At 43.8% G+C, this 13,330-nt stretch overlaps 1 protein-coding gene across 7 annotated transcripts in view; it reads right to left on the bottom strand.

Annotated features, from left to right (window-relative positions):
- Positions 1-13,330, bottom strand: part of mef2ca (myocyte enhancer factor 2ca) — a 67,535-nt gene that overhangs the window by 18,269 nt on the left and 35,936 nt on the right. For all 7 annotated transcript variants that reach the window (XM_029252923.1, XM_029252929.1, XM_029252928.1 and 4 more), the window contains one exon: positions 9,752-9,955. In XM_029252923.1, coding sequence (XP_029108756.1) covers positions 9,752-9,955 — 204 coding nt within the window. The remainder of the gene's footprint in view (positions 1-9,751; positions 9,956-13,330) is intronic.

Raw genomic sequence — 13,330 nt, 5'->3', positions numbered from 1 at the left:
GTATTTTCCTGCAGCCAAACGGAAAGTAGACACCATGTCCTCAGTAGTCTTGCGGTCTTCAGCTGCGCTTTGAAACCATGACTACTAGGGTGGGGCTGTGGGGTGAGGATCTGATACAAAACAGACCAAGACGGCTCATTGAGGATGGTCCCTTGAAAGTCACCCGTCACTGCAACAAATTACACTCTGGAGACCGGTCACGTTAAAAGGATGCAGCGATGTCTCTTTTTCTCCAACGAGTCTCGCACCGTCGCTGAACCGAGGAGACGAGTGTAGCCTCCAGCTATGTGAGAATCAGAAATCTACTTGTTAAAAAAACACAGCACAGGCAACTGGGAACCAGCGCTGCTCCTTTGCCGATTTACATTGATTCTACACCTTGTCTGAGACATACTGTACTTTTATCATATAACATGAGCTGATTTGCTCTAGTGGGAGGGGGGAACAAGAGTGGCGACAGATCTATGGATAGAGGTGAAAAATTGTTCTCCTTTGAGTTCCACCTAATGATCTCAATAGTAATAATATATTTCTTATTTGGGGGCAGCAGGTACAATAATGATGATCTTGACTGAAAGATGATGGATCCCCCCACCAGAAAGGAGCCAACTGTCGCATCATCCAGCAAGACAGAATGTACATTATTTCTGTAAGCCACAACTTCTAATGAGCGAGCTATAAAATGTTTAGCTATGCCATTATGTGTCGCTATGTTGCTGATCAGGGAACGTAGTACTTTCACATATAGTAAAAAGAAACCAGTGCATTCTATCTATATTGACATTTACTGTATATGTATTCATTTAGCAGATGCTTTTCTCCAAAGCAACGTACATCTTACATTAGCAGAAAGAGAGACGACCGATGCAGACGACCGATTAAGTGCAGTTAGTTAGTTAGTTTCTTCACACCATATGAACCAAAGTTCATCACATGAGTAGCTGCGTGAAACTTTATCAAAATATTGGCGATTCCTGATCACCTTCCTAGTAATAATTTTTTTTTGAGATACATATAAACATTTACGTTACATTGCAGGAGTAGCAGCGTAAAAGTTTATCCAGCATGATCTTAAAGTTATAGTGCATGAACATTTACACCTCACATGAAATTAGATGATGGGCGAAGTGAGTCTGGAAGAGGTGAGTTTTAAGACCCTTTTTAAATTTGGACAGAGATTCAGTAGTTCTGAGTGGGGGGGGTTGTTCCACCACAACGGAGCCAGAATTGAGAACCTCCGTATTTTACCTACAGATGCAGAAAACCGTAGCAGTCTGGTTGGGGTGTAGCGAATGATCAAGTCTTGTAGATATCTGGGAGCACTTCTATTCATGTATTTGTAGGCCATAAGCAGGGTCTTAACCAGGGTCATTGCTAGGTATTTTAGGGATGCTGTAAAAACAAACCATGCAGCACATGCCACACAGGCCTTTCCTGACCCACAATGGACCTCAGCTCTCGTTATGTGGAAAGGTTTGACATGGGGCCCTCACCAAGCCTCTCGCCTATCTGATCCCATCACAGAGACATTCCCGAATACAGACCCATCAGGGCAAAGGGCCGTTCTATACTAGGAGAGACTTGGCTGTCCCAGTATAGCCTACAGAGATCCAGAGGAACACACAGCTGCTTTTACAGCGTTGGCAACAAGGCCAAGTGAGAAACACTACATCATCACAACAGTGTGTTGTACACATAAACGCAGTACCGGGCAACGCCGCTACAGACTGGTATGGCCAGCATATGAGTGCTCGATGTCACAAATAGCGTACGGTCTAACAGCGGTGAGGTTTGTGGTGCACAAGGAGCCTCGAAGTACAAGTACAGGGGCGGAGATTCACAAGGCAGATTGTGGAAGGTGTGAAGTGGAAGTTTCATTGTTGCACAGCCCTTGTACTTTGTGTCTATTTTTGTGCTTTACGTGGTCCGTCTTTTCGCTTTGACATTTAAATAGTTTAATCAGCCCTGTCCGGCAGCACTGCCCTCACCCAGGAGTAAACACACACGATACCACATACAACAAGACACAGATGTGATGTTCTCCAGCCCACCTGGGAAGGTCAACGACATGGAACTTGCTACTACATCCCAGTTTTGTGTCAGTGCTCTCGAACTGGCATTCCAGTGAACACCTCATCCCTTGAAATGCAAGAGTGAAATCTGGTTAAAATTTCAACCATTTCACGGCACATTTCTGGTACGGTCACCTGCTCCTTTGCGCAACAAATAGCGACAAATGAGCCACTCAGCAAGTTTAGAAAAGCACAACCGTTCATCTACACAGACAATGATAAATGTACCTGAGAGTTTCTTCGCAAGGAATGAAAACATTGTATGTACAAGGGTCAGGGACCAGTTTTATTCACATGAAGGGCTCCGTGTGTTTCTGAGCCAGTTCTTTTTTTGTTTGTTTAGGTCAGTACAAAACTTTTTGTCTCAGGGTGACGTGTCAGAGAATGAAAGAGCACTGATTTAGCCCCCACACAAAACAGCTTTCCCATTGTGAAATTCTCCAAAATGGCTCTTAATACAGCTTGTTCCTCATACTCCAACACACTAATACTGTTTGTTCTGCATGTTCCAAAACACGTCGTACATAAAAACTCATTTAAATCATAGATCAGACTCAGAACCACAGATCAGTTTCTTGCTAGGTAGATGTTTTCTCCAAAGAAATGTACAGGTTTAGCCCTGTGAGGCTGGATCTATAAAGCCAGATGTTTCATATTAACACTTGGTCAAGGTTTGCTGAGGAAGAGAGCAGCACCCTTGTCCCCCCAGTCCAAAAACAGAAGATGTGCTTCTTGAATACAGTGGCAAACATCAGAGCAAAATGAAGCAGCCTTGAAACATTAATGGAAGCAGATGAAGACTAAAACAAAAGGGCAACCAGTTTTAGGGGAGGTGGGTGAGACGTGTCGGAGTGGTGATATGACGATGCACGGGGGGTGGGTGGGGAGAGCTGTGCGGGGTGGGGAGTGCGGTGGGTTGGGGAGTGCGGTGCGGGTGGGGAGTGTGGAGCTGGGTGCTCTGGCAGTCGACAGAGTCCTCAGTCCTCGGTTAGTTCAGAAGATGCCAACTGCCTGACCTGAAATGCAACAGTTGTGCATTCATTCAAACTTCAGTGTGGTGACCCCACTTACAATTGACCCCCTCACCCCCGCCCCCCCCGCCACTTTGATGTTCCAGTACAGTTTCATAAAGGGCCACGAGGCTCCAGCATGTGGTTTAAAATGGTTGAGTGCAGTGGTCGCGTGTTGGGTAATGATGTGCTCATGTCTGCTATTACTATTGTCTGTGGGTCACACAGGATGGGCGAGGGAAAAAAGGACCCATACATTTGCGAGACACATGAGTGTCTGGAACACATTTAATTCGCCACACAAAAAAAAGGCTGATGACTATAATTCAGACAGGGGAAAAATGATCATTTTCAAAAGAAAGAGTGTCAAGCTTCACTAGGAAAACAGCACAATTAAATCAGGCAGAACAGTTTCGTGGAACTGCTGCTTCAAATCTACAGTCTTTGCTTGAATATGCATCTACTGTAAATGTACTACTGGGTTTAAATCAACGTATAATAATGTGACCCAACACTCGTCCTCGTTCAACTATTCACAGGTTATCATAATATAAATCCTACTGCTGGTTTTTTGTCATCCTTAACAAGGCCCAGTATTCAGTCTCTTTCTGCAAGAGTTGGGCTGGGACAGCCGGTAGTGCAGTGCTTAGAGCTGCTGCCTTTAGACCCAAAAGATGCAGGTTTGAATCCCATCTCTGGCTGCAGTACCCTTGAGCAAAGTACTGACCCTGAATTTCTCCACTAAAGTTACCCAGCTGTATAGACGGGCAAATCGCTGTAAGTCACTTTGGAGAAAACTGTCAGCTAGAAGAATACATTTGCTGTCAGTTATGAAAGGGTTAAGATGCCATTCTCCGTAACGGGATAATAGAAGCACTTGTGGTTGCTGACCTCTCACAATCAGAAGCTGTGATGTGATGTACAAAAGCTGGGTCGGAGGGCCCCAGAAGGAGAACGGAAGTGTAGCGCTTTCCCCGACTCAGATATGGGAGCACAAGGGCCTCGGTGCTATAAACGGGCAGGCAGCGAGCGCCTCTCCGTCTCCTCCCATCAGTTATCGCTCTTTGTCTCGGCCACTTCTTATCACCGTCCGCACTGCAGGAAAGGAGCAGCACAACAATGATCGACCCACTGACCTCCAGGTCCCGCCCAACTCTTTACGCACCCCGTCCAAGCTGGTTGAGGGGTCGCGCCACCAATGCGTTGCACACATAAAAATAGACTCTCATAAATTCCAATTTTCCAGATGATTTCAGATTTATAGGAGTAGCAGGTCCCGTACGATTGCTCCGGCCGTTTCATGTCTGCCCTTTTGAAACGGTTATTTCAATGAAGCAACATAACAGACTTGTTTGGCACATGGTTATAATTCATTTTAAGTATCCGAGTGTATAAGACACTCCTGTTTTCCAACATCTACAAAGCAGTCAGCTCAAAGATACAAATGAAACGTGCCGGTTCAAACATGTTAGTTTACATTATTTGCTTTGTTTCGGAAAAAGTATTGAAAACTCTTTTATCCCAAGTCGCATTAATTCTACCGGTTCACAGAGGCCGGTACAGTATTTTACTACCGTTAATGAGGTTAAGTGCTCAAGGGTTCTTTTGCAGGACTTGAACTGACAACCTCCCAAGACAGTGTCTCAACCCCTATGCATCTAGAGGTTGTTTTCCGCCTTGGTTTTATCGTTATTATTCCAGCTACAGTATATCCTCTAGTGACCGAGTACACACACACACACACACACACACACACACACACCTGTGGCCTCACAAAGTGGTGTTGCTTCTCTCAAAATAACCCGAACCCTTAACACAGACGAGAAACAGCAGCACTGAGCACAATGGGGCATCTAGGGACTGAATAATTTCCTTTGTGTGCCAGAGGGTAACGGTGGCGCGGCGCCGCACCGCTCCGCACCGTCAGCAGCTCTCCGAGGAAACCCGATGAACAAAACAGGGGCTCCTCCGTGTCGTGCGCACATGCCCATTCTTCTCCGCTTTCCTTGGCACGACAGTGAGTCAAAGGCTATTTTTAGCTACACTGGCTTCTATTTTTAGATGACTACTGGCTTGGAGGCATTTATTAGGAGAAAGAACGCAAAAAAAAAACACACACGCAAAATAAGGGAGGTGGCTGGATTGGTCTTTCATCTCGAGTATTTTCACAGGTCACAGCAGGCGCTCCAGCTGTTTCCAATCTCCGAAAGGAGCCGAGCAACACAAAAAAGCAAGAAAAAATGTGGGGATGGGGGGAGATCACAAAAGTTCTTAGGTTTATAAATATCCACGGCCCCTGGCAAAATGACCAAAATAAGAGCGTTACTATGCGAAAGAGTCGTCCCCAAAGGGTTCGCATCGGGGAAAAAATAACCGAAAACAAAGGAGCCTCTCTCTGCCGACAAAATTCCTGAGGAGCTGCATTTTGAAGGGTGGAGATTTTTCACAGTCATGTAGTATTTGACAGTTTTTTTCTTCTTGCCTTCATACTTTGGAGTTTGTTTGCAGCGCTGCTTTCTTTAGACAGCGGCATCGTGTATCAGCTCCTACTGTACAGGATGCTATTTTTACCATCCACTGGTTCATCCTCTCATAAAAAAGCAGAACAAACTCACGCTGACAAAATTATTTCTAGTCGGCCACATTTGAAAGAGAACTTCCTATGTTTTGCCTAAAATCTTTTTCAGCGAGCCACTGTTCTTCCCTTATTTATTCTTTCCTCTGCTGTGCTGTTGTGAGCCAACATTTTATCGTTGACTTCAGCAGAATGAATAAAATGCGGTAACCTTGACAAAGTGTCTTGAAGCCACTGCTGAAAGGATCGCGGTCGGTGACCTGACCACCCCATCACCGTCCCGTCACATTCCGTCTCAGCGTTTCTGGTTCGGTCCTTAATCGTGAACTCCCCAGGAAAAGAACCTAACGGTGACCCCAGAGTAAACATGACAGGTAAGTTCTGTGTTCACCTTTCATACAAGTGCAGCTTGCACGAGGACCTCTGACCTGATATTCTCGGTTTTGCAGCACTTAAACGTATTTCTTCCACGTAATTTTTCATTTTAGCTGAGCCCAGATTAAAGGCTTTGTGGAAAATAAAAGCAAGTTCAGGCTGATAAATAACCCTTCTATTCACGAGAAGTCACAGATCCGGTGGTCTTCAACTGCACGTGAAATGCTGAATGAATACCGTGGATATTACTTCTCCCTTTCCATGCAGAAGTCACAGGGACACATCGAACCAGCCAAGCCCCTCTTCCAAACCCCCCCCCCCCCCCCCCCCCCCAAGCCAAGCAAAACACACGAGAACTGCCAGAGCAGAGAGGGAGCTTTCGGCAATCTCATTAGCTGAGCAGGTAGTCATTAACAGCGTGACCTTTGGAAAAAATTAACAGGTCTTCACCAACCCCCACCCCCACCCCCACCCCCACCCCCCTTCCCCCTATGCTCCCACCCCTCTGCTATCATTCAACATTCTTCTTAAGTGCAGGAACGGTGCTGTTGCTTTCTGAGATTAAAGGGAGGACATTGAGATTACACTAATCTGGGAAATGGGATTGCCAGGTCCCGTGCACAGTTACCACGGTGCTCCCATACCACGTTGTGGGCAGTTAGTGCAGTCCACATGCTTTGCCCCCCCCCCCCCCCCCCCCCCAACCCCCTTAAGACATTGGTTAAGAGGTGTGTGGAAGCACTTGGTGAGACGGTGTGTACGCGCACACACACACACACACACACACACACACACACACACACACACACACAAAGGACATTGTGGACACTGCAAAGATACTCAGTGTTCTTAGAGCTTTCAAAACTCATCAATGTCCAGTGTTCTAAACGTTTTCCTTAACATATCTTTCTTTAAGACAATATTGAATGTAAAAGAAAACTAAACAGACTTCGTGCACATTTACCAATGCACTTCCCAATCTGGAAAATAAGTGCAGCATTTTCTCAAAATACATCGGCAGCTTTAAGCTTTTACCTGAAGACAACGACAACCAAAAACTCGCCTGACTCCAACTGAGACCCGAAGTATTTTTCAGCTGTAACAGAACACACTAAAACAGCAGAGTTAAACAGTCCAAGGACCGTTTGTTTTAAGAGACCTAGCTGGAATAAACAAGAGAATCAACTAGACACTTACACTTGAAAGCAAAGATGGTTATCCATGCAGTACATTTACATTTACATTTACATTTATTCATGTAGTAGACGCTTTTCTCCAAAGCGACGTACATCTCATACAACAGTATAACTATCTGTTCACAGAAAAGTACATAAGAAATGACGAGTTCTACACTGTAAACCTGATATCTTGCTGACATCCGAAAAGAAATTTTTACAGGAGAGCAAAAGTAATTTTGAGCTCCGACAAAATATACACAGAAATGCCTATTTTTTTTATATTGCATGATGGGTATTTTAAGGATGTTAGACTGATACCTGTCCAAAGAGCACTGAACAAGATATTACACTGAAGTTAACTTTGTGTTCTTCATGAGAAAAGCCTGCATTTTCCATTAAGTGACAAGTATGGGAGGCAAAGTTTTGAAAACTATGATCATAAGATGACAGCTTCATGAGTGAATCATCTCTGACAAGCTCAGTTCCTTCTCCAAGATATTATGCAGGCTCACGAGGTTGGGCATCAGGTTATCAGTCATCAGGTGGAGTGTGTGTCTGTGTATGGTGGCCGTGTCCCTGTTTCACACCCTGGAGCTTCAGGGACTAGGAAGGAGTGCCCAGGAGGGTGAAAAGCTCTTCAGGCCATGCACACTCAAGGGCGGGAGCTTTCGCAAACTAGTGTCTGCTGCTGATCTCACATGGCTAATTATTGGACGGAGGTGTTCTAATTGCATCAAGCTTCCTTTCTAATGCACTTGGGCTTTGCTCTGGTGTCTCCACACTCCAGAGCTCCCCTCTTTCCTGGCTATATGCTGACTCTCTGGAGAGATATGGAAAAGCAAAACCTACATGGTGAACAAGAACCATCTTGGTTTACTTCTCTCCCTTGACAGGATCTCCAATCAAACTTTGGAGAAAACCCTTGAAACCTGTCCAGTTCCCCTGATGTAGTCTCTCTCTTCCCAAAACCTTCCTTCCTGCACCTCCCCTACCGTTCCTCGTCTTTACTGAACTACTGGGTCCGTGCCGGTACTTCGACTGCTTCCAATCAAGCTAAGGGCGAAGGTGTTGATCCCAACCTTCTGATCGATTTCATGACCACAAAATGTCTAAAACTGGCAACGGCACCCTCTGGAGTGCTTCTCAGTGATTCTCTTTTCCTCTGCATTACATCTCTCCACATCCTGCTCATCGCTTTTGTTTCTGCCTTAAACGCTATGATATACCTTCAGAAGGGCACCGCACTTGGTCCGTATCAAATGACTAAAGGAAAAAGCCACAGAAAATATACTTCAAAAGTGGTGCCAAGGCAAAATATTCACTTTCTTTGAGCTTCGGTAGTCCATAAGACTCGGTCTGTTTATCATACTTATAAGTGGTTAGCAAAAAAGGGAATAAATCATGACTGCAAAAAACTGACCACAGCGTATGTTATACATTAACTGTATCCAGAAGAAAAAAAAAAAAGAAAAAACAGCTTGACATCAGTTCTGACAGAAAGGCTGCTAGTTGCAAAATCATCCATCCAGCTTCTTTAACTGAGACAGGTAACACATTGTAGCGTGACATAAATGCAAAACCCAGACGTTCATATAAATCAATGTTCCTAAAAAAGGCACAGAGCCAGAAACGTGGATCAGCTAAGTGTCCATGTTCAGGGACAGAAGAAAATGCACATCTACCCTTGTTCAGCCGTCTGTTCCCTGACTCCACCCAGAGATTGACAGCGCTGGTCTTCATCTGCATGTCTAGCACCTGTACCATGACCTCACAGTCACGCGCCATGTAAGGGTGACCACGGTTTGGTGAGCAGCTAAGCTCTTCTACAGACCACGTAGCCTTGCATGCCACCTGGCTTCTGCGTCAAAGTCTGTTGTGTAATTGCAGTGCACAAAGCCAAAGCAAGAAGCAGGATGTTCTCCCAAGTACATTAGAGCTTCATACCATCATACCGTCTCCTTTGGGCAACTAACTTCCCCATAGTGTGATGTAAAAAAAGATCTATCTGAAGTACAATCAAATTTGGTAAACAGCCTACAGCGGCCAACAGTTCACCAAAAGCAATTTAACAGTGTACAACTTTGATGATCATGCCAAAATGTCTAGTGAAAAAATAACAACAAAATGGTAAAACAAGTACTTGACACGGCACCAGCAACCGAGCTGCTGTTTCAAAGGTAATTCTGAGCAATTCCTCTTCACACATATTCATCTCCTGCATCATTTCATATATACCAGCAACACCTCAACCTGTCTCTTCTGCACAGCAGGCTTTCTGTCTATTTGTTTAGAAAACAAGTCTGGAAACAGGAAATAATAAGAATGCATCTTCAAACAAGGGCACCACAGTACAGTGAAATGAGCACCGACAGCATGCTATCAACTTCCATAGACACAAAACGGAACAATATATCTTAACACAACAAAAGGCTGTAATCGGTGTTTAATCTCCATTCCAAAGGTTAAACATTAATCGTATAAAGAGAAACGGGTTTCGAGGAATGCAAATGCTTTGGATTGAGGTGGAAGAGGGCGGCTTACCTCAACAATGTCCGAATTCGTCCGGCTCTCGTGCGGCTCATTGTACTCTGTGTATTTAAGCAGGACCTTGTCCATGTCGGTGCTTGCATACTGGAACAGCTTGTTGGTGCTGTTGAAGATAATGAGGGCAATCTCGCAGTCGCACAAGACACTTAGCTCATAGGCTTTCTTCATGAGGCCGAACTTCCGTTTGGTAAATGTAACCTGGAAAAAGAGAAAGAGAACCAATCAGGTTCACTCAAACACTGAGCATTAGTATACAGGTTAGTCAGCCAATTAAACTGAAATAAATATATTTATTTTCGGTAACATAGGTATTAGGTATATAATCGGTATACTTATAGCTCTATAACAAGTTCTTCATTATGGCAGCCATTAGTTGACTGTCTTCTTTGTTTGTATGTTTTTCTTGCTTTATGCCTGTGCTAAAGCTCTCTGTGTCACTGCGTGAGAATAAAAATAAAAAGAAATAACTAAATAAATAAATAATTTTATTTTCATTTTATTGAAAATTTACAGGCCTATAAAGGAATTGCGAGTTTCACACAGAAACAAAAATCTGGGCTAATTCAATTTCTGCAGTTTGTTACTATTCAGTCTCTTAGGATCAGAGTCCATTTGACTGACAGTTTTCTCACTACTGTCACGTCCACGCCCACATCATTGACAGCACTTGACACAAATGAAGCACTGAACACCAATCAGTACACGCACTCTTAAAAGACCCTCCTCTGCTCCCATTCCCTTGAGGAATCTCGCTGAGACAACCGTCCTTCTGTGCCGTGTCCTGCTCTTCTTCATCCCTTACTTCCTGTATCTGTTCTCCGGCTTTCGACTCTTTGCATCGTCTTCTGACCACGTCCAGGGATCCTCGCTCTCACTCTGACCGCCGATCGACTGACTCTTCGCCCGTCCCCAACTACGAGAACTCGCCTGACCCCTTGGTTCCTGACGAACAATGCACTTGGGTCCAGCCGCCCCGGCGTCCTCGGTTCCGCGTGACAACTGTATTCACATTTACATATATTCATATGATAGATACTTTTATCGAGTGACGTATAACACAAAGAAAATAAAAGTGCATTTCACAAAAAGTGAAGAACTTTAAATGCACACAAGCAATTGTTGAAGCACAGCTCGTATGGCCAATGCCTCCATTTTTGGCGGTGCACAATATACAAGAAGTTGTCGATAGCATTGAGTGCTACAGGAAAGACAAAGGTGATTGTGACAGATGGTGCGGTGCAAATTTAAATTTATGGAACCATTAAGAGTTTTGAACCAAAGGGGAGAGTTTTAAGAGAGAGAGGGAACTAATTCCACCACACCAGAACCAAAACTGAGACTGCGGGAACTTGAATTTTGGACCTCTCCTGAGTGGAACCACCAAGCAACAAGAGTTAGAGAAGTGGAGCACTCCTGCTGGGGTGTAGGAAGCAATCAGGTTTTGTAGTTATTGAGCTTCAGATCATTTTATGGTCTTGTAGACTGTATACAAAGTCTTGATATGAGCAGTCAAAGGAATCCAATGGTGAGAGAGAAGGAAGATGACACATGGTGATGCTTTGACAAGTCAAAAGTCATGCTGCAGCATTAGGTAGAAAGTTGGAGAGACTTAAAGGCAGAGGTTGGAATATTGTGTTGGAAGATTACGTTATAGTTGATGGTCAGTCATCCCAGCAGAGATGTCTGAGAGGCAAACTGCAGTGCAAGAGGATACACCTGTAGTTGTTGGGCGAAAAGGGATGAAGAGCTGGGAATATGTGAGAGGTGAGAGCCTAGGGGAGCAGTGTAGATGGAGACAAGTCAGTAGCTAAGAAGCTGAGCCTGAGCCTGTGAAACACCGGTTGAAAGAGACTGACGAGAGAACAGGGATGGACACCAAGCCATTTGGTAAGATCTGCTCGGTAAATCGAACCATTTCAGCAACAATGTTTTGACACAAAGTTGTTCTGGAGAGGAAACTAGGATCCAGTGGTTGACAGAAGCAAATGTTGCAGACTGGTTTAGCAGAATGAAGACTGAGGGATGTGAGGTTACTCTGTTAGACTGAAAAGTTTCTGACACAGCAAGGATGCAGTCTTGGTGGAACGGTGAACCTTGAATCCAGGCTGATATCCTTCAAGAAGATCATTCTGGGCCAGGACTACGGATAATTAGTTGTAAGCCGCATGTTAAAGAATTTTGGGAAAAAGGGAGAAGATAGACTGGCCTGTACTTCTGGATGGAATCTGGGGCCAGAAAAGAATTTTGTAACAGTGGTGAGATGCTGCCCAATTTCAAGGCTTAAGAAAGCAATCAGAAGAGAGTGAGGAATTAAAGATGGAGGAAATAAAAGGAAAATGTTGAGAGGAAACAATGTAAAAGAGGGATGGGACCAAAGGAAAAAGTGTGGCTCAGTGTAAGAGTGGGAAGTTAGAGATTTTAAGCTCTGAAAGGGGTTGAAATGTAGGAAACAAGGCTTTGTTATGGATGGATGGATTATTACTGCAGTAAAACCACAAAGTAAACTGATGCTTACCCAATCGCAGTACAGCTGCAGTGATGACTGTCCTAGACAACATAACAGACTGAGTTCTAATGCACTAAATATTTAACAACGTAATGTCTATTGCAGTGGTTTCTTAATCCTGCCTCTCGACTTGGCCACCACCCTGTCTGTGTGCCCAAAATGTTTGTGTTTCTGATAGCTGTAATGACACGATTTATTTGGCTTATCGCACATTTTAAATAAAGGGAAATTTATTTATTTTGCATTACTGCAGTTAAATACAAACATGTGGTAAATGCAGCCAAGAGTTATTCTATCTGCAGATTTAATAAGATTTCAGGGCAACCTTGCTCTAATTAAAAAAATAAAAATGCATGGATTTGCCCTGACACACAAATTCACAAATCCAACAAAATTAACAGGAGACATTAATTTATTCAAAATTCTGTCTAATATTTTAATTGTGTAGCCACGTTTGACTCAGTATGGAAATGCTACAAATACATAAATTCATAAAAGGTTCATGTAGAGGTACCCAAAGGTTATACAGTATGTACGCAGCACTCTGTGCCATTTTACAGGCCAGACACTATTATTTTTGGAGATTCTGGCCACAAGACAACTACTGTGACTACGGAAATCAAACTGCTTCATTCACAACTCTTTAGGTGCACCATGGATCATTCCGACAGTGTTCCATGAATGGCCATGAAAAATACATACTCCTTACCATAGTACAAGCCACATAGTACATTATTCTTCTCATGTCCCCACTGTTCGAAAACTGCCAATTAATGCACAAAATTCTTGACTGCACTTTAATCGATTTATTTGAGGTGAAACTCCAGCCTGCTGTGCTTTGTCACAAGTCGCTGTTCTCACTGTGTCCTTGCGATTGTACCAGGTGGCAATAACCTCACATCTCCTGAGTAATCAGGAACAACATATGTGAAGATTGAGAGAAGTTCACTCTGAGCTATACTGCTGACACTGACATTGTGAAAAAATGAATGAATGAATGAACAAAACTTTATTATTCCTACAAAGAAAATTTATTTTGCTTTTAGCAGCATAGGATGTTCAACATA

This window comes from Scleropages formosus, chromosome 6 (genome assembly GCF_900964775.1).
Source record: "Scleropages formosus chromosome 6, fSclFor1.1, whole genome shotgun sequence".
Classification (NCBI taxonomy): domain Eukaryota; kingdom Metazoa; phylum Chordata; class Actinopteri; order Osteoglossiformes; family Osteoglossidae; genus Scleropages; species Scleropages formosus.
Note: the sequence above shows the minus strand (reverse complement) of the source record. Positions and strands in the feature narration are given on the sequence as shown.